The 19958-nt window shown below is 42.9% G+C and overlaps 2 protein-coding genes across 4 annotated transcripts in view; both read right to left on the bottom strand.

The window, feature by feature from the left end:
• Positions 1–4444: 4444 nt before the first annotated feature.
• LOC102768366 (uncharacterized serine/threonine-protein kinase SgK494) lies at positions 4445–11137 on the bottom strand. 3 transcript variants are annotated; one of them, XM_015566729.1, is made up of 12 exons: positions 10760–11137; positions 10142–10378; positions 9961–10044; positions 9759–9827; positions 7564–7633; positions 7228–7332; positions 7004–7044; positions 6730–6757; positions 6528–6617; positions 6352–6440; positions 6113–6223; positions 4445–5613 (listed from the first exon to the last, which is right to left on the bottom strand). In XM_015566729.1, exons 1-12 carry the CDS (start codon positions 10814–10816, stop codon positions 5392–5394), a joined length of 1203 nt encoding a protein of 400 aa, XP_015422215.1. In that variant the 5' UTR covers positions 10817–11137; the 3' UTR covers positions 4445–5391. The 3 variants fall into 3 exon arrangements, with proteins under 3 accessions (XP_015422215.1, XP_015422214.1, XP_015422216.1); XM_015566728.1 differs by having other exon boundaries at positions 10142–10381; XM_015566730.1 differs by lacking the exon at positions 10142–10378.
• Positions 11138–11220: 83 nt separating this feature from the next.
• KIAA0100 (KIAA0100 ortholog) overlaps positions 11221–19958 on the bottom strand; it is a 29875-nt gene continuing 21137 nt past the window's right edge. The window contains exons 26-38 of the mRNA XM_006768021.2: positions 17778–17877; positions 17360–17542; positions 16882–17003; positions 15961–16116; positions 15754–15875; positions 15005–15185; positions 13972–14058; positions 13661–13771; positions 13386–13521; positions 13146–13276; positions 12860–12961; positions 12452–12586; positions 11221–12031 (exon numbers count right to left, since the gene is read on the bottom strand). Of these exons, the coding sequence (XP_006768084.2) occupies positions 11849–12031; positions 12452–12586; positions 12860–12961; positions 13146–13276; positions 13386–13521; positions 13661–13771; positions 13972–14058; positions 15005–15185; positions 15754–15875; positions 15961–16116; positions 16882–17003; positions 17360–17542; positions 17778–17877 (1749 nt within the window). The 3' untranslated portion in view covers positions 11221–11848. The remainder of the gene's footprint in view (positions 12032–12451; positions 12587–12859; positions 12962–13145; positions 13277–13385; positions 13522–13660; positions 13772–13971; positions 14059–15004; positions 15186–15753; positions 15876–15960; positions 16117–16881; positions 17004–17359; positions 17543–17777; positions 17878–19958) is intronic.

Consider the following 19958-nt stretch of genomic DNA (forward strand, 5'->3'; position numbering starts at 1 on the left):
TTTTACAGAGAGGAAAGGAGAGAGATAGAGAGTCAGAAACATCGATGAGAGAGAAACATCGACCAGCTGCCTCCTGCACATCTCCCACTGGAGATGTGCCCGCAACCCAGGTACATGCCCCTGACCGGAACCGAACCCGGGACCCTTCAGTCCACAGGCCGACGCTCTATCCACTGAGCCAAACCGGTTTCGGCTTCCATTTTCTTTTATAGTGTTTTCATTTTCTTTCTTGGTTTAGGTATCTCCTCCAGTCCCTGATTGTAGGTTTAGTCTCCCAAATGTTCTTCTGAAATTCTTAATGTTTTGATGTTCACATTTAAAGCCTTAATGTATTTGGAATTAAGTTTTGCAGGGACCCAACTATTTAAAAACAATTGTACTTCTTTAAATTTTAGGATTAGAGATTACTTATTTTGTAAAAATCCAATTCCATAACCCAAATCAGCAATTCAGAAATATCCACCAGGCAGTTCTTCTGAGTGAACTCAAGGATGAAACCATGGAATTATTAGTCTTACTACTGTTATGATGGAGTACTGAACAAAGGAGGCAATGTGACAATTCTATAAACCAACAAAACTCAGAGAGAGGCTAGTGAAATCTGAAATAATAACATGTTCTCAGAATATAAGCAAAACCAACCTGTAGGAAAGAAGGTATGTTTTTGTTTTTAAATCATTCTTGATTAATCTATTAGAACTCTTTATAGCGGCTGTACTAATTTGCTAGGGCTGCCATAACAAAGTACCAAAGACTGGGTGGCTTAAACAACAGAAATTTATTTTTTCATAATTCCAGAAGCTAAAAGTCTGAGATCAAGGTGTCAGCAGGGTTGATTTCTTCTGAGGCTTCTCTCATTGGCTTGTAGATGTCTGTCTCCTAGTATTTTCATATGGGCTTCCCTCTGTGTGTCTGTGTCCTAATTTCCCCTTCTTTATAAGGACACCCATCATATTGGATTAGGGCTCACCATATGACCTCATTTTAACTTAATTACATCTTTAAAGACCCTATCTCCAAATGCAATCACATTCTTAAGTACTGGGGATTAAGACTTCAGCATGTGAGTTGAGGGAGAGACATAATACAGCACATTCGAGAGGTTAATAATACAATGAATATTATTTTATTTCATTAATTTAATTTTTTTAAAAGCTTTGACAAGATTTTTACATTGAAAACTACTTTAAGAAGTAACCAAAGCGCCTCAGCTGGGTAGCTCAGTTGGTTGGAGCATTGACCTGTACACCAAAATGTTTTCTGATTTGATTCCTAATCAGGGTACATACCTAGGTTTTGGGTTCCATCCCTGGTCGGGGTGTGTAAGGGAGACAACTGATCAATGTTGCTCTCTCTCCCCTTCCTCTCTCTCTAAAATCAATAAAACATATCCTCAAATGAGGATTAAAAAAAAGAGGTAACCAAGGAATTGAGATTACCAGTTTTTAAAATCAATGAACAAGTAAACAAATGAACAGTTCAATATATGATAAAGTAACTTAGTTTAGAGGTGAGAAACTGAGTAGAGCTACAAAGACACTTTTCTAGAACAGGAATATAAGGATTGGTGTTGAGGCTAATCTTAAATTCTTTAAAAAAAAAAAAAAGGGCAGAAGGGAACTCTGGCTGGCTGGCTCAATAGGTTGGAGTGTTGTCCTGTACACCAAAAAGGCTGCTCGTTCAATCCCCAGTCAGGGCATGTACGACAGGCAACCAACCAATGTTTCTCTCTCCTCTCTCCCTCTCTCTCTCAGAATCAATAAAAAACAAACATATCCTCAGGTGAGAATTTTTTTTTAAAAAAGAAGGGAGTACAGAGTAAAATATCCATATTTACAGGTGTATCTGTTTTCTTCTAGGTAATGAAAAATCAAAGCATAGCGTTAAACTTAAAAGGTCATTTCAGGTTGTATATTTTTAAAAATTTAAGTGAATTTTGCCGAAACCGGTTTGGCTCAGTGGATAGAGCGTCGGCCTGCGGACTGAAAGGTCCCAGGTTCGATTCCTGTCAAGGGCATGTACCTGGGTTGTGGGCACATCCCCAGTGGGAGATGTGCAGGAGGCAGCTGATCGATGTTTCTCTCTCATCGATGTTTCTAACTCTCTATCTCTCTCCCTTCCTCTCTGTAAAAAAATCAATAAAAAATATATTTAAAAAAATTTATGTGAATTTAATATAGATAAATAAAGGTATTACATTTATAGGTCAGTGATTCTGAATGATAGGAGAGGGTGATGGAAAGAATGTCTTCTGGGGATGAACATATCAAAACTAGGGCGCATGGCACAATGCTCTTTTCAAATTATACTGTCTGAAACTTTGATTTTCTGTCATCCCCTCCACACTACCCTGAAAATCACTGTTGTAGTGCACCATCGATAGAAAAGAGTATGATAATAATATCCTTACTTGGTAAGAAATTATTCAAACTACATTTATATAATCATAGTCTCTAAGCAATCTGATATGACCTCGGAAAGGGACCTAGTGACATTATGTTAACCATGTGCTAAAGACTTTAACCCAATATACTTCATGACCAGAGAAGCTATATAATGTTGGGTGACCTGAACATTAATTAACACTGGGCCAGACACAGAGTTTCATAAAATAATCTGCCCTTTGAAAAAGCATCACAGATATCTGAAACCCATTCCCCACAATTAAGAACCAGTGGCTAGCCCCGCCAGAGTGGCTCAGTTGGATGAGTGCCATCCTGTGCACCAAAAGATTGCCAGTTCATTCAACGTTTCTCTCTCACATCGATATTTCTGTTCCTCTCTCTCCCTCTCTCTCTCTCTCTCTCTCTCTCTCTCTTTCTCAGCATGTCCTTGGGTGAGGATTTTAAAAAAAACCCAAAACTAGTGGCTATAAACCAATCATTTCATACATAGGAAACTAAAATCCAGAGAGGTTACAATGACTTCTGTAAAGACACCAAGATTGGTGGATCCAGGAACCAGGTCTAAATTCCAATACTGTTACCTACTATTTTAGAAGTCATTATTCCTATTTCTAGTATTCAGGGGTTGTTGTTTTTTAATACGTTTTTATTGATTTTAAAGAGACGAAGGGAGAGGGAGAGAAATAGAAACATCATCAATCGGCTGCCTACTGCATGGGGAGTGAGGCCACAACCCAAGTATGTGCCCTGACCAAGAATGCAACCAATGACCTCTTGGATGACACTTAATCCACTGAGCCACACTGGCCGGGCAGTATTCATGGTTTTTATCCAATGTACAGTCTGATCACTGCAACTTAAGGGCTTACAAAGGGCTTACAAACATTCCCAAAGGGCTTACAAAGATGTAAATAAAAGCTTAAAGAGCTCAGCCAGCCCAGTTGACGTGACTCAGTGGTTGAACATCAACCTATGAACTAGAAGGTCATGGTTCGATTCCCAGTCAGGGCATATGTCAGAGTCGTGGGCTTGATCCCCAGTGTGGGGCATGCAGGAGGCAGTGATCAACAATTCTCTCTCATAATTGATGTTTCTATCTCTCTCTCCCTCCCCCTTCCTCTCTGAAATCAATAATGTTTTTTAAAAGCTAAAAAGTATTTAAGAGAAATAAATGAAATAATAGAAAAGATTAGATACATTCTTTTATTTATTTACATGCCAACCTCATTCCCAAAGGGGTTACAAAGATGCAGATAATATAGTAAGATAAAAAAATTAAAACATAGGAAAATAAAGGAAACCAAGAATGTGGCTAGCTTACAATATACATAACTTGAAGTCCTAAACACTTGCTGAATGGAAGCAGCCACCAATTGGCTCTAAGTAGTTTAGCATCAATATGAAGAGAAAAATACAGTCAGTAGAATATTTAGCTTCTTTAAGGTAAAACCAAACAGCAATTCAGGAAAAGCACAACTGGATACAGAGAAAATTTATCCTATGCATCTTTAAAAAGAACATTATGAATATAGTCATAAATACCCTTTACAGTTTCTATAGCAATTAACTTCCATAGGGATTTGATACGAATTGCCAAAGTGCAACCCAGAAAAAGCAATTCTAAAGAGGCCAATAAAATACTAGCAATGTACAGGGAAAATCTGGCATAATCCAGGGACAGAATTAAAAGAAGTACACAGAATACTTGCCAGACTCTTTTTGGTTTGGAAAAAGAGATCAGATATAATTGAAGAATAATAAAAATGAAGCTTTAGAGAAGTTAAAGAAAAATTTAAAGAATAAAGGCCAGAAATGCATACAAATTTAAGGTCCAGATGACTTTTCTCACTAAGGGAAAAGGTTCTTAAATTTTAAGATTGAGTCCTAGCCAGTTGGGCTCAGTAGATAAGAGCATCAGCCTGAGGATTGAAGGATCATGTGTTTGATCGCCTGGGTTGGGGGCTGGATCCCGGCCCTGGTCTGGGCACATGCAGGAGGCAGCCAATCGATGTTTCTCTCCCTCTGTGTTTCTCCCCTCCCTACCACTCTCTAAAAATCAATGGAAAAATATCCTCAGGTGAGGATTAACAAAAATAAAAATAAAAAATTTTAAGGTTGATGCCATGCCTCTTAATCCCTTGGTTTGCCCATTAGAACTGAATCCTGGGATATGTAGGACAATGATCGATATAAGAATCCTAATGTCTTTCAAAGGGGTTTTGATTTGGAAGAAATTTGTAAAACTATTTCAATTACCTCTCAAGACATTTACCCGACCCATGTTTCAGTCCCTATTTATTCTCTTCCTCACATTTGGCTGTTATAATTCACTTAAAAATTTTTTTTTAATTTATTACAGACTGGCTTTGGCCCCCAGAATCATATGCGTTAGGTGTATACCTGCAGGTTGAAATGCCAGCTTTTGAGACCTCTGAAAAATATTCATACTGCTTCTAAGAAGCCTGTTAAACACATAAATAGCACCTTGGAAAATCATCAAGTGTTATTATTGCTCAAGGAAAGAAACGTGATTCAAAAACAAGGAGGGGGGAAAAGTGAAATAAGCCTCTGGCTAAAAGCTTCAGGGTATGAGCACTAGAGAAATAAAGCAGAGGAAAAAGTCAACACTTTGATCTGAGATGTTGAGTTGAGAGGTGTGTTGTATAATAGGGGAAGAGCTAGGTCAGTTGTGGCTGCCAATAACAGTGCCCAAGATTTAAACTCAGGTACAATGCCTAGAACAGCAGTCGCCAACTGGTGGTCCACAGACCACTGGTGGTCCATGAGGTCTGAAAGGTTGGCAACCGCTGGCCTAGAACAAGCATGTCACACTCGGCCCAGCCGCATGTTTGATATGTTTGGCCTAGAAGAACAATAAGAGGCTACAAAGTAAAAACACACTGGATCATCGAGGTGGTCATACTGAGTTGGCAATGGAGGAGATGCTCAGGTTTCCAGATGGGCCCCAGTTTATAGTAGAGGGGGCTCAAGCAAGTCCAGGGTAGACCAGATAGGACTCCAGGTTACAGTCAAAGTCCTTGAACAGCATGGACTCTGATGGACTAGGCTGGGTAGCTTGAGTCTCCATGACAAAGTTCACTGGCTGTTTCTGTAGGAGCTCTGGGTCAAAGGCCACACCCCGAAAGAAAGGGTGGACCTGGAATCGATGCAAATGATGTAGACGCTGGAGGGGATTCTGGCATAAGAGCTGAAGGGAAACAGAGCAACAAGGAATAGGGACCAGGATGGAAAGGGGGCTGTTAACAGAGAAGCTGGAAAGGGAAAAAGAAGTTCATGAAAAAGAAAAAGAAAAAAAAATAAAAGAAGTTCATGGAGCTGTGGAGGGCAGAAAAAAGAATCCTAAAGAGGACAGGACTTGTAAAAGAGGGAGATAGGCTAATATGGGGGCAAACGCAGGAATAAAGGAGCTGTATTGGTAAGAAAGCAGCACTGACCCACTCTCTCAGAAGTGACCTGTATGTTATGGATGGCTAGGATATTTGGAGGACCAGGAACTCAGGAATGAAATTTGAAATGCTGGTTAGAGGGCAAGTAGTGACACACAGTACTTGATGAAGTTGAAGTCGGCCATCTGCCACCACCTCCCCCCCAAATAATCACGGGAATGGGGAAATACCACTTCAATGATAGGGAAAGGAGAGAGTGAATAGTTTGGTAATGAAAAAGGAAAGTGTGCTCATCCTTACCTCATGGAGTAGAAGTGAGAGCCCCTGGTTAAGAGAAGCTGGGATCTCAGAGTCAAAGTGGGTCACACTTGCCAGCATGGTCACATGATCTCTCTCTGCAGCCACTGGGAACTAAGTTGAGGGGTGGGAGGGTGTCATTTCTTAGTAAGAAAAAGGCAAGGTTTCCTAAGGTCTTCCTTCTTCCCACCACAAGACAAAACTCCTCTCTTTTTTGCCCAGCATCACTACTATTCTCTCACCTCTCCAGTTGCCAGAGAGAAAAGCAAAACACCCAGGGACCACCAATCAGCAGCATGGTTGTAAGGCCCTCCTTTCAGGACCTCTGGGGCTAAAGATTTGAAAGATACTTGTCATTGATATCTATTGCCTATCCTCTTGCCCAATTCCTACCCCCCTGCTTTGGCCTTTTTCTTACCCATGTATTGAAGAGTGCCACAAATAGTATAGGCTCGAGCTCCTTGGGGCAGGTGGCGGGACAGACCAAAGTCTGTCAGTTTCAGATGACCTATATAAAAGATAATGCAACAGCACCACTCTGTTCCATCCCTCAGCAGCCTGGCGCATTCCCAAACTGGAAGTACCTCGCATTCCGGGGCTGGGAAAAGAAAAGGATTTACCTCGTTTATCCAGCAGGATATTTTCCATCTGAAAAATCACAGGTGAGAAAGTATTATTCATCTTATTCATTTCAACCCTCTTTCACCGTGTATACCCCCAGCTGAAGAAGATGCCCTACTCAACATTCAGGTCTATACATAGAGTCCTTGCCCAAATCCTTAGCACCCACGAGGGTCCCAAGGTGAGTTGTTCTCAGCTCCCCCATGCCTTCTTGGACCTGTGGAACTTACTAAGGCACCTCCTCAGACAAAGAAAAAAAGCACTTAACTCTACCTTCACATCCCGATGGATGATGCCCAAGTCATGGAGATAGCCTGTGGATGACAGCAAGCAGGGGGTGTACTGAAGCGCTCCTGTCCTTTCCAGTTTCCCTGGTAGTCCCACCCCATCCCTATCCCTGTTCTTTGATCTCTAGCATTAATATGAATTCTTTTTTTTTTTGGCCCCCATTCGATTAATTCTTCCCTCATTCCCATTACCACTCCCGTTTCACTTACACAGCACCAGGACCAGTTCAGCAGCAAAGAGGCGGATGGAAGCCTCAGTAAAGCAGCCAACGGCAGACCACAGGGAGTACAGATCTGTGCTACAGTAGCTGCACACTGCAAAGTACCAAAAGTCTAGGCATTATCTGATGGCTACTGTGCCAGGCTCAAGGCATTATAGGCCTCCTGCCGAACCTGATGCCACATGCTATATGTTCCCTCTCCCTTCGGGAGAGAAGTGCTGTGAGAAAGGGAACAGAACAAAGGCAGAACAAGCCAAAGGGATGGGTAATCTCAGGTGGGGAGAACGGTAGAGGGATCTTGGGAATGAGGAGAGAGACCACTCACTAATGAAGAGGTGCCGTTTTCCCTGCCAGCTGTCTCCCAAACCGTGTACAAAAGGATGGTCAATCTGTCGCTAGGGACAAAGAAAACAGGAAATTAGGGAAGAACAGGATAACTGAAGATCAAGGCAACCAAAAAGTCAATGTCTGCCTGGTAATCCAGGAACCAGCATAATACTAAGAAACACACTGGGATGTGCTGGAGAGATTTTCCTGGCACCACAGGCTGAGGTGACGCCTAAGATGAGGCTGAGCTCGCCCAGGAGGGGCAGCAATGCTGGAGGAAGCTGCTGCACCTGTGTAGGGGGAGGCCCCTACCCAGCACAAGGAGGAAGAGGGGGAGGAGGAGGATTGAGAGGGAGGTAGAGAGGAGAAAGATTTTACTATGCATTTTACTGTATGCCAACAGAAGTTGGGGATAAAGGTAACTGTGTCGGCAAATCTTGGTGACAACACAAATGCTTCTTCAGAAGAAACTAGTCCCTCTAAAGACACCGTGCGGTGTCTCATAAACCCATGATAGCAGTAACATGGTAAAGAAGAAGGTGGCATCTGAGCTCCCCCAGGATGTGCCAGGTACAGCGTACAGTGTGTCAATGCCTCTAAGGGGAATGCGTCCCCTTTTGTAGTAAAAGCTGAATGTCACCTAAAACTTTAAAGTATATGTTCATTCATCCTGCTTGCTCACATAAGTGCCATCCCTGACTGCTGAATTGTCACCTAACATTTGTCAAACTCATCATAATCTTCATTTTAAAGTTTGTTTAGTTGTTTTTGTCTAATAGACTTATTTGTGTATTTTATCGCCAAACCATGTTAGCAGATATTTTAGTTTTAAGTACTTACATACTAATGGCTCAGTGTTGAATGATTTGACATTCCAATTCTGTATATGCTAACAGATTAATTGTATGTTTGCATGTCCTCGTGTAGTTTTTCTTTAACATTTTCAAATCATAATAGAAAACCATTGTCGCCGAAACCGGTTTGGCTCAGTGGATAGAGCCTCAGCCTGCGGACGGAAGGGTCCCGGGTTCGATTCCAGACAAGGGCATGTACCTGGGTTGCGGGCACATCCCCAGTGGGGGATGTGCAGGAGGCGGCTAGTCGATGTTTCTCTCTCATCGATGTTTCTGGCTCTCTATTTCTCTCCCTTCCTCTCTGTAAAAAATCAATAAAATATATTTAAAAAAAAAAAAAAAAAAAGAAAACCATTGTCATAAAATTTTTGCAAGATATATTTGGCATAAAATTTTAAGTTAATCAGTAATTCATGTTAAGCTTAAAATTAAAATGAAACTCAAAATAAGTTATTATATCAAGTGTCATTAAGCTTCTCTTTTTGCATTTTTTAAAATGAAAAATTTTTTATTAAAAGAGCTATATTTTATTTAAAACAAATTTAAAAATTTAAATAAGCAAAACAATAAACACTGATGATTCCACTAAAAATCAAGAATTATAGCCGAAACTGGTTTGGCTCAGTGGATAGAGCGTCGGCCTGTGGACTGAAGGGTCCCGGGTTCAATTCCAGTCAAGGGCATGTACCTTGTAGTTATTCTGGTAGGAATGTAGGGATATCTTATTCTGGTTTGAACTTGCAGTTCCCTGGTGACTAAGGATGTTAAGCACCTTTTCGTGTGTATGTATGTGTATATATACATACATGCATACAGGTCACTTGGATGTCTGCTTTTGTGAAGTGCCTGTGAGCTCCTTTCTTCATTTGCCATTAAGTGGTTTCTTTTTTGTGATTGTTTCATGGGTGAGGGTAAATCCAGTCCCTCTACTCCATCTTGACTGGAAGCATTAGTTCCTACATTGATTTTTTTTTAAGTGTTAACCCAATCTCATATTCCTAGAATAAATACAATTTGGTTGTGATCTATTTTCATTCTTATGTATTCCTTATTATTTTGTTTATAATTTTTGTATCTACTTTCATGAGTGAGATTGGCTTATAGTTTTCCTTCTCTGATAAAGTCCATGCCAGGCTTATATTGGCTTCAGAAAATGAGTGGGAACCAGTTCCCAACCACAAACAAAAAAAGGACTTAGACTAACTCTGCTGATAGCTACTTTTTCCCAGGATCTCCTTGGTTGAAGCCAAGGGAGGGGCAGAACCAGGACAGTTGGACAAGAGAGGTGCTTTTTCCACCTTAGTTCTTCCTAGGATCCTTCCCAGGGCCCTGTGCGTACCTGGATGCTAACCTCCTCTTTGCACTGCCTCAGGATGTCCTTCTGGAGGACCTTGACCTTGGGCACCACCTATAAAAGGATAGAAATGATGACTCCTAGAGGGGAATAGTGCTATTGAATTGTTTATTCCTCCTAATCTTTCTGGAACCAAAACTGGAGGCAGGGACTAGAAAATAATGTGGAAGAATATCTAGGTCCCTACCTTCACTGCAAATACTGCTTTCTGGCCACAGTCTAGCACCTTGAAGACAGTTCCAAAGGAGCCTTTAGCCACAAGCCCTAAAACCTGTACAGAAAAATGGAGAACAGGGAAATTGAGACTCTGGTTATTTCTAAACTTCTCACCAAGACTGAGTCCCCTTCCAGTGAGTCCATTGACCTACCTTTAGCTGCTGATGCTCCCTAAGGGGCCTAATGGGAAACTCCGGCAGAAAGAGGTTGATGAACTGAGGCACTGGCCACTCAGACAGAGGTTTCTCTACTAGCAGTGAAGCTGGCTCCTGATGCTGGCACAGATGCCCCCGTAGTCCCCACAGTTCTTCCAGGCCTGACCTGGTGGTCCCCACACCTGACCAGAGGCTCTTCCAGCCTCGGACCCAGGGGCCCTGGATGTTGCTACCCTGCTGAGAACCAAGGGAGCCACTCTAAACCTTCTGCCCCTCAGGCATTACAGGTTCTGCCCATCTCAGCAGATGCTCTCTCTAATCTCAACCTGAGAGATATATTTTTGAGACTAGGCAAAATCGCCACTACTACTATTGCTTTGGACCAAGGAAGGTCTAGATTTCCTGACTATAATTCACATCCTCTAGGAAAGCAGTATTTGGACATTTTCTCCATGAGGCATCAAAGATTCAGCCTGCACCTCCCAGTATGGAGGTATACTTTCACAGTATAGCCTCCCCACCCCCACAGTGGGCATCACTAACATGCTCCACATCAGCCTCAAGCCCAGGTTTCCTTCACCTCCCCTAAACAGGCTGCCAGAGCCCACAGCCTACCTTATTAGAAAGAGCCACCTGGGCATGTTGCCCCTGCCGACAGTACACTGTTCCCATTCCCAGCCTCTGCCTCTTCTTCCTTTGACTAAATCTGCTGTCCCAGTTACATAAGCAGTTCCTCCCCCTGATGCTACATTACACATGAGCCCTGCCTCTTGCTTGCTGTTCATAACTAGAGATGCAAGTGATGCAACCAAACCTCACCTTTATCCCCAAATCCTATCATCCCCGGTTCAGAAGAGGTTTATAACCAGAACTAAAATGTGCAGAGAACTATCAGCTTAGGGCCAGTATCACACCAGAGCTGGGATGGGGAATATCTGTGATACATTATTAGGCAGGAGGGAAGAAGCCAACCTCTCAGAAGAGTGGCAGCTAGAGATGTGTCTTAGGTTGATGGGGAGGGAAGGACACATATAGGTTGAACCCATGCACTCAACACACACATAAAAAAAACAGCATCAAATTTAAAATATATTTTTTCTCTTTAAATCATTTTCTTACCATTCTCCAGGGCATTCCCCAGGGGGACCTATGGCCAGCCCTGGCTCCTACTGTCATCTCCCCAAGTGAGCCTGGCACAAATTGGGGGAGGGGCTGATTCCCCCCATAACACGAATACCTTTTATACAAGGCAGTGGAATGAGGGACAGATCAGCCCTCTGCCCCCCAACTTTTTGACACAGGGGGAGAGCAGTTACACTTAGAGAAATATATATATATATATATATTTATATATGTCTATTTATAAAAATTTATCACACTTGATCAGAACTGTCCCCCACCCTTTCAGCTGACCCCAACGGAACCAGATCCTAGTCCTGGGGCCATTCCCTGGGTCTTGTTCTCTTGATGCCTCTCTGGCCCTCAGCCTGCTGATCAGTGTGAGGTAGAACTCAGCATTATCATCCACCATACTCTGCAGAGAACAGGTCAGCTGCTAAAGAGTAGTGCCTTTCTCTGCAGTACCCTGTGGGCTCCTACCCCAACAAGTCCTGGTGGATAAAGGGAAGTGCCTCCCACCCCACAAGTCCCTGGGGCCTGAGCCAGAGTCAGATCCTGTATTGCAGCCATTCTTGAATTGCCGGATCACTTGCGCCTGCCAAAAATGGACTTCTTGCCAGGGTTCTTGTTGCCCGCACTTAAACCGATGAGGAGCCGCGCTTTCTCCTCTTCTTCCTGCTGTTGCATGTTGAGGTCTGATTTAGTATCTAGCTTTCCCCGGACCTCTGACCCTGTTGCAGGCTTCAGCCTTAGCTTCTCTTTGATTACCTGATAGGTCAGAGAGGAGTAAAAGGGAAGGCAAATATTAGTGGGACAGACAAAATAAGTCACAGTGAATCAATTCAATCAAGATTTATTAAATTTACAGGCACAATGGATGGAGTCCTTCAAATCCTAAAATGATCTCTGCTTTCAAGAAGCTTACAGTCTAATTAGAGCCATTCTAAACCTGAGTTTGTGTCAGCCCTCAGTTTCCTAAAAAATCAATAGTTAACATATGAAACCATAAACATTCAATTTAATCATCTGAACAAACTCATGGAGAGAGCTGGGATAAAAGTTGCTCACTTATCCATCTGTCCCATCCCAAGGCTGCTCGTTAATACACACTACACTGAAACGCTCCTGAGCAAAGGATCTGCTTTCCAGATCCTGCTAACCAAACAGCCATGAACTCTGCCGGGATACCTGGGCAACCAGGGCTTTGCGGCTGTCCCTTTTGACAGCCATGGCAAAGTCTAGCCATGTCCATGTGTTGTTGTGGTACTCCAGACAGGGCAGCACCAGGTTAAGGTCACCCCAGTCCACACTGTTCTTCTCACCCTGCAAGAGAAGAATGGGGAGGGAAGAGAAAGAGGAAGAGAAGAACATATCATATGCCACTTTTAGTCCAAGCCAGTACCTGAGTCCAAGTCTAGTACCTTCCCATACAGCAATAAACTACAGATAACGGATTTCCCCTTATCTCAGTCTGACAATGGGCCATCACCCATGGCCCAACTTCACAAGCTAGACTATTTCCCTGTCTTTAATCTACAATGATCTTATCTGGTTCCCTTCCCACCCTGTTCTAGAAAGAGCTGGGGAGGAGCAGACCTTGTAGCTGACGCACAGTGGGACCTGTGGAATCTTTATATAGATGAAGGAGTTGTTCATGGCAGCTCGTTCTTTCATCTTGTCAATATCATCCACAGGGTGCTAGGAAAGGCAAGAAAGGAGCAGGAGCCCCTGAAACCATCAGAAGAAATTTGGGACCCCCAAACATCTCCCATCTCCCTTCATCCCTGGAGTAAACTCAAAGGCAACAGAAGAAATCCCCAGCCAAGATTAACAGAGTATCCTAGGGCTTCCATTTTTCTATCATTAGGGGCATGGCCAATACCTCTGGGGCTTTTCGAAATGACCTTCTGACCCCAGAACTCCGATTCAAGCCCTGTGCCACACCCTTCCCAGGGCCCAGTGCTGCTGCATCATCTGTTGCAATCAGCTGCCGAGGCTTCACCACTGGTATTCCTATGAAAAAGCAAGCACACCAGCTGTTGCCTTCTTTCTGGAGCTTCAGCTGTCTCTGAGGCTGCTATGCTACCCCAGTCTTCTGGAGCACCATCATAAAAGTTCTCACCAGTAGTCACCAGTTTGGACTTATCTTCCTCATCACCAACCTCATCATCTTCCACACTTCGACCAGGAAAGAAAAAGCCCATTATTCTATGGAAGAACTGGTGTGTCAGCTGGATGGTGAGAGGCACCACATTTACCTAAAGAGGAAAAAGGCTGAAGAAGCAATTAAGTTCAGACATCATCCCTCAGTTTACCTACCCCTAGCAGCATGATACAATACACAGATAGCTTTTGACTGCCCTTTGTTCCTGGATCTCCAAAGGACTGTTTACTAACCTCAAAGTGCTCCTTAACAGATATACCCCCAACAGGGGGCCGGACTTTGCTGAATAGGCGGAGAGCTAGTTGTCGCCCAGACTGGCAGGAGCTCTGGGGCCGCAGGACTACCTGTAGGATAGAATGATAAATCAACCCACAAGTCCTCTGCAGACTAAAAGGAGAAGCAATAGTCTTGCTAAGATGAGCAAACTTTCACCATCTCAGATCACCACACTGTTTCCCATAGTGGGTTTATGTGGAAGGACCATTACAAATGGACTGTGTTAGAAAGTATGTGAATGGGCTAGGAATGGGGAAATAAGACTTGCCTTGTAGACAGCATTGGGAAGGAGGTTGTTCATTGTGAACCAGCCCAACTCCAGAAGATGTTCTGCTGTATCATCAGATTTATTCACCTATAAAGACAGATTACCCCCAACCCCCAATCCATTATAATAAGCCTTTTCTTAGGAGCTTGCTAGAGAATTGCTACATAACCTATTTGTTTTCAGGTTCTCCATATGCCTAATCCCAACCTTTGATATCTCTTTCAAACTCATATAATACCATGTTTTTCATGGGACCTACTGGCCAGGGCACTAAATGACAGTAGTATTTCCCAGTCACTGTGACATTCAAAAATAGTCTCATTCATTCCCAAACATCCTGGAAAGGGGCAGGGTCAGGGGGAAATGAACAATGTCCTCTCCTCTATGCCATGGGTAATTACAGGAAGCTGAATGCCGGTATAGAATTAAGGTTCTATTTCAAGCAGGACTTAGAATACCTACCTCTGGGCCACATTTCTAGGGATAATCTTATTCACTGAGGAAAACATTTGATCACTCACATCTATAACTGCATGTATCTAAGGGAAATTCTGCTCATGTTTCATTAGTAACCTTTAATACCATCATTAATCCTATATAATCCTATATAATCAAATCCTAATATGCAAATCAACCGAACGGCATGACACGCACTGACCACCAGGGGGCAGACACTCAATGCAGGAGCTGTCCCATGGAGGTCAGTGCACTTCTGCAGGAGGAGCGCCACTCAGCCGGAAGCCAAGCTCACAACTGGCGAGTATAGCAGCGGTTGTGGGAGCCTCCCCGGCAGCACTAAGGACCCCTGGGGGATGTCTGCCTGCTGGCTTAGGTGAGGACTTAGGCAAGTGGTCACAGACTGTGAGAGGGCACAGGCTGGGCTGAGGTTCACCCCCACACACTCGTGCACTGGGCATCTAGTAGTTATATAATAACTAGCCCCTTTTTGTTTCTCTTTTTGTGAGTTAGACTCCTAAGATAGGCCAGTGCCTCTCAATACAGCTGCCTTTGTGTGATTGTATATACCCAATACCTTGCTATAGAGAAACCGCTGCAGCTCCAGTTCAGCAATTCCTAGCTGTCCATCTTCCTCTGTCAGGCGCCAACGTGCCTGAGCAAAGTAGAACTCAGTGCGACGGACCACACTCACATCTTCCTGCTGCTTCCGCAGCTCCATCTTGTTGGCCTGCTGCAACTGGAAATCCTTAAAACACCTATATATGGACAGGAGGATCAAAGTCAATATGGGCAATAGCATTTGGGTTGGGGGCTGGATGGAATGCTCTAGAATGATGCATAAGATAAACCCAGAGATGGATCTATTCTGGAACAGCTGTCCTCTACATTTTTTTCAAAGGATTGCTTCTCACATCCTGCCATAGGAATGCAAATCCATCTTTCAGTTCTACAGCTTCTTGATAAAGTAATCTCTTTTCACTAATAACACCTATGATTATGTCTATAATTGTTCCTTTCTAATCACTTCAAGATATTTTATTTTCAGCTCAGCCACACTAAAGTATTAAGACTACAAAAGTGATCTTTCCCAACTAGCCATTTTTCTCCTTTCCCAGCAGGTTCTCTATTGATGATCCAAAGGAAGGGGTCTCTTGTTCTCAACCTTTTGACTAAGTGCAGTTAAGGCTCATCAGGAAGAGATGCCTGAATCTACTACATCAGCCTTTGATAATACTCATTAGATGTAAAGACTATCAGAATGTGGGCAAAGAAATCGACTCCAGCTGGGGAACTGGAAAAAGGCAGAAAAGAATGCTGTTTCACCTGATGAGGATATTAAGCTCTTCACTTTCAAGCTGTAAATTGGCCTTCTCCTGGTTGAGCTGCAACTGAAGCTTTTGGTTCAGGTCAAGAAGATTCTCATTCTTGCTGTCATCCTGCAAAGACTAGGGAGCCAGGCCAGGAGAAACTGAGAGGAGATCTCCCTCATCTTAGGAGGCCTCCCTGTCCTCAGACTGCCCAGGTGATTACCTTCATGATAGAATACATCTGCTTTTCCAGCTGCCGTATCTGGGCCACATGCTGCCGCACGGCCTCCTGCAAATGTAATATGCTGCTGCGCTGCTCCTCAGGATTGCTCGAAATCTCAAGCTGGAACCTGACCCTCTGTTTCTTTTCACTATGCTCCTAAAGGAATAGAAAGGGAAATGAATGAGATTTTCTAATAGACAAACCTTGAAGTAAATTGAAATAGAGAAATGAAAATAAATGAGGATCTCCTCTGGAAAGCTCCCTTTTACCTATCACCATTATCAGTAGCAAGAGTAAGGGGTAGGCCAATCCAGAAGATTTCACAATAAGCCAATCCCCCAGGGTAGGGATGGTGGAAGTGGGGAGCAGTTACTGTTCTTAGAGGTATTTAAGTGACTGAGTAGAGAACTGACCAAGAAAAACAAGTAAACAAGCTCCAATGAGTCTCAGGGACACTCAGATCTTTCCTAGATAAGTGAAACTTCAACTGCTGCTATGGACTAATAGATCACGTACCAACCACAAGGCCCCTTTTCAGTCTGAAACATGGCTTTTCTTTTTTTTATTTTTAAATATATTTTTATTGATTTGTGAGAGGGAGAGAGAGAGAAACATCAATGATAGAACTCCTCTGGGACCCGGATTCTCCTGTCCAAGGCATATTTAGCTGCTGCCACCCTCATGCCCGTCTCTGACCCCTTCTCCCGCACAGCCGCCGGGTACCGTGTACTCAGCATGTGCCAGGACTGAATTAACCCCTTCTCGTGGACGTTTTCTGGGACCCTTCAGTCCACAGGCCGACGCTCAATCCACTAAGCCAAACTGGCTAGGGTGTTCACGGCTTTTCTTAATGGACTCTAAAGCACAAGGTCCGAGGGTTCCTGTGAAGATAACTGGCCTTCTACAAGGGCCCATGCTTACCTTCCGTTTGGGTTCTACATGGAGCAGCAGGTTGTTGACAATGTCCAGGATCATGGCATACTGAGCTGGATTGGTGGAGATTTCCAGCTCATGATGGATAAGGGTGAAGGTATCCACAGCCCCTAAGTAATTGGTAGCAGCTAAATAAGAGGCTCAAGTTTTTTCTTAAATATCTACCCCATGTCCTAAACTATATTTGGAACCACTCCTATTAGTTAACCCCATAGAAAGGGCTTGGTGAGAAATGCTCATGGGTAGAAACATATTTGCTTCTTTCAAAATAAACAAATACCATTCTTCACAGTTCCCTCCAAGAATACAGGTTATTCTCAGAAGAGTTTACGAAATGTAGAGCAAAGTGAAATGTTAATGTTCGGTGCAGAGTAGGACTTTTAATAACACACTGCCTCAAAACCTCAAATAACTGCTTTTATAAGTTCCTTAGTACCCTTCTAAAAGCATTTCAAGCCCTGAATACCTTCATGCTTCTTTAGGAGATCTTCCTTTTCCTGTTTCTCATGAACCTCAGGGGGCTTAATCTGAGTTGCCAGTTCAGGATCAATGTCATGACTGTAACTAATATAGTACATTCGACAGTTGCAGCGTGAAATGATCCGCTGGACTTGCTGGGCTTGTTGTGCCTCAGCTGGTTGGTTCCAATCTGTGAAGAGGTGGGAAAGAGGTAAGAGAAAGACATTCTCAATAGAGGTATTGTAGGAGCCCCCCAGATAGCTATGTGTGATGTCTAGGGAGCTCCAGACACTTGTTTTCAACCTAGCCTAACACAAAATGGTCCTACTACAGCATTAAGAGTAGATAAGGAAATCAGGATCCTTTGGGATGCACATCTACACCTAACCATAAAACCATATGATGAGGAAGAGAGGAGAGCTGACCTGTGGTGGTGGTAACCATGCCTCCCACTGCCTGCCCGCTCTCCATCAGCTCTTGCACAGAGTCCAGACTACGTTGCCGGTGCTCCTCGATATTCTTCACCTGAAGACAGAGATACATGCACCTTTAACTCCTGGGAATCAGTACCTTGTTCTGGCCAACTGGGTCACAGATCTCCATGATACAAGTAGTTACACTATCTATCTAGATTTCCACTTCCTGGAGTAACTTGAAAGATCTCCCAGTGTAGAAGACATATATATGTCTGTCTCTTGACCCAAACCATACAAATTCTGAGTTACATGCACATTTTGCCAGGCCCACAGGCCTCAGGCTAGAAAAACAAGCTAGGTTAAAATAAAATCATGTCCTACCTCACACCCATTAGGATGGCTAATTATAAAAATAAGAAAAGAAAAATAACAAGTTTTGGCAAGATTGTCCAGAAATTAGAATACTTATGCACCATTGGTGGGAATGTAATAGTATAACCGCTGTGGAAAACAGTATGGAAGTTCTCAAAAAATTAAAAACAATTCCAATATGATCCAGTAATATACCCAAAAGAACTGAAAGCAGGATCTTGAAGATATACTGTATATATTATTGTTGTTAATCCTCACCCAAAGATATTTTTTCCATTGATTTTCAGGAGAGTGGAAGGGAGCAGGGGGCGGGGGGGGAGAGAAACATTGATTGGCTGCCTCCTGTATGCACCCCAACTAGGGCCAGGGATTGAACCTGCATGCCAGGTACATGCCCTTGCTTGACCAGGAATCAAACAGAAGACCCTTCAGTGTTCAGGCTGATGCTCTAACCATGGAGGGCTCAAAGGTATATTTGTACACTCATGTCCATAGCGGCATTATTCACAATAGCTAAAAGATGGAAGCAACCCAAGTGTCTATCAGTGGATGAATATATAAGCAATATATTGTATTTACATACAATAGAACATTATTCATCCTTAAAAAGGAAATTCTGACACATGCTATAACATGGGTGAATCTTGAGAACATTATACTAAGTGAAATAAACCAGTCACACACACAAAAATACTGTATGACTCCACTTACATGAGGTACTTAAGAGTAGTTAAAATCAAAGAGGTCAATGGGGGACGGGGGGGACACATATGCAATACTTTCAACAATAAGAAAAAAAAAAGAGTAGTTAAAATCAGAGACAGAAGGTCGAATGGTGGTTGCCAAGGTCTGGGGAAAAAGGAAGGTGAGGAGTTATTAACAGATATAGTTTTTTGTTTTGTTGTTTTAATCCTCACCTGAGGACATGCTTAGAGAGAGGAAGGAGGGTGGAGAGAAACATTGACGTGAGAGAGAAGCATTGACTAACTGCCTTCCATATGGGCCCTGATCAGGGATCAAACCCACAACCCAGGTATGTGTCCCGACAGGGAATCAAACTGGCAACCTTTTGGTGCACAGGAGAACGCTCAACCAACTCCAGTCAGGCAATAGGTACAGAGATTCAGTTTTATAAGACAGAGTTATGAAGATGGATTGTGGTAATGGTTGTATAACATCATGAATGTATTTAATACCACTGAACTGTGCACTTAAAAATGGTTAAGAGGGTAAATTTTATGTTAATGTGTGTTTTATCACCACTTAAAAAGTTGGGGGGAAAATCAAATCATGTTATGAGTAAAATTTTCATCAAAAGCTAAATTTCCCACCCACTTTGGTATTCGTGTTTTTGTGTTCTTGCTGTTTTCTGTCTTCACACCAACCACGCTGACACTATTGCCATCGGGGAAAGGGACTGAATTATTTTGACTCTCTGCCTAGCTGAAGTCAATTGAATAATAGAATGAGTGACAGAGACCATAAGCAGATCTGTCAAGTCACACAAAAATTTATATAGAAAAAGCAAGATGAAAGGCCCTCTCATCTAAGCCAAGGACATTCCGATCTAATATTAACATCACATCCTGAGGGGAAAAAGAAGGGTTCACTTGCAAAAGAAGGCATATCTAAAAGCAGCAGGGGCTCAGAAAATGCCAGGTTGGTAGAGCTTGCATAGCTCATGCTGTTTGAATAGTTAACACCTTCTGTGCATACCTTCTGAGATTACTGGTAAAGAGCACTGCTTGCCTGAACTACAGCTGAAATATATTGGCATGTCCTCTCTTATTATCAATAACTTGACCCTTACTTGGCTTG

The sequence above is a fragment of the Myotis davidii genome, unplaced genomic scaffold (assembly GCF_000327345.1).
Source record: "Myotis davidii unplaced genomic scaffold, ASM32734v1 scaffold363, whole genome shotgun sequence".
Taxonomy (NCBI): domain Eukaryota; kingdom Metazoa; phylum Chordata; class Mammalia; order Chiroptera; family Vespertilionidae; genus Myotis; species Myotis davidii.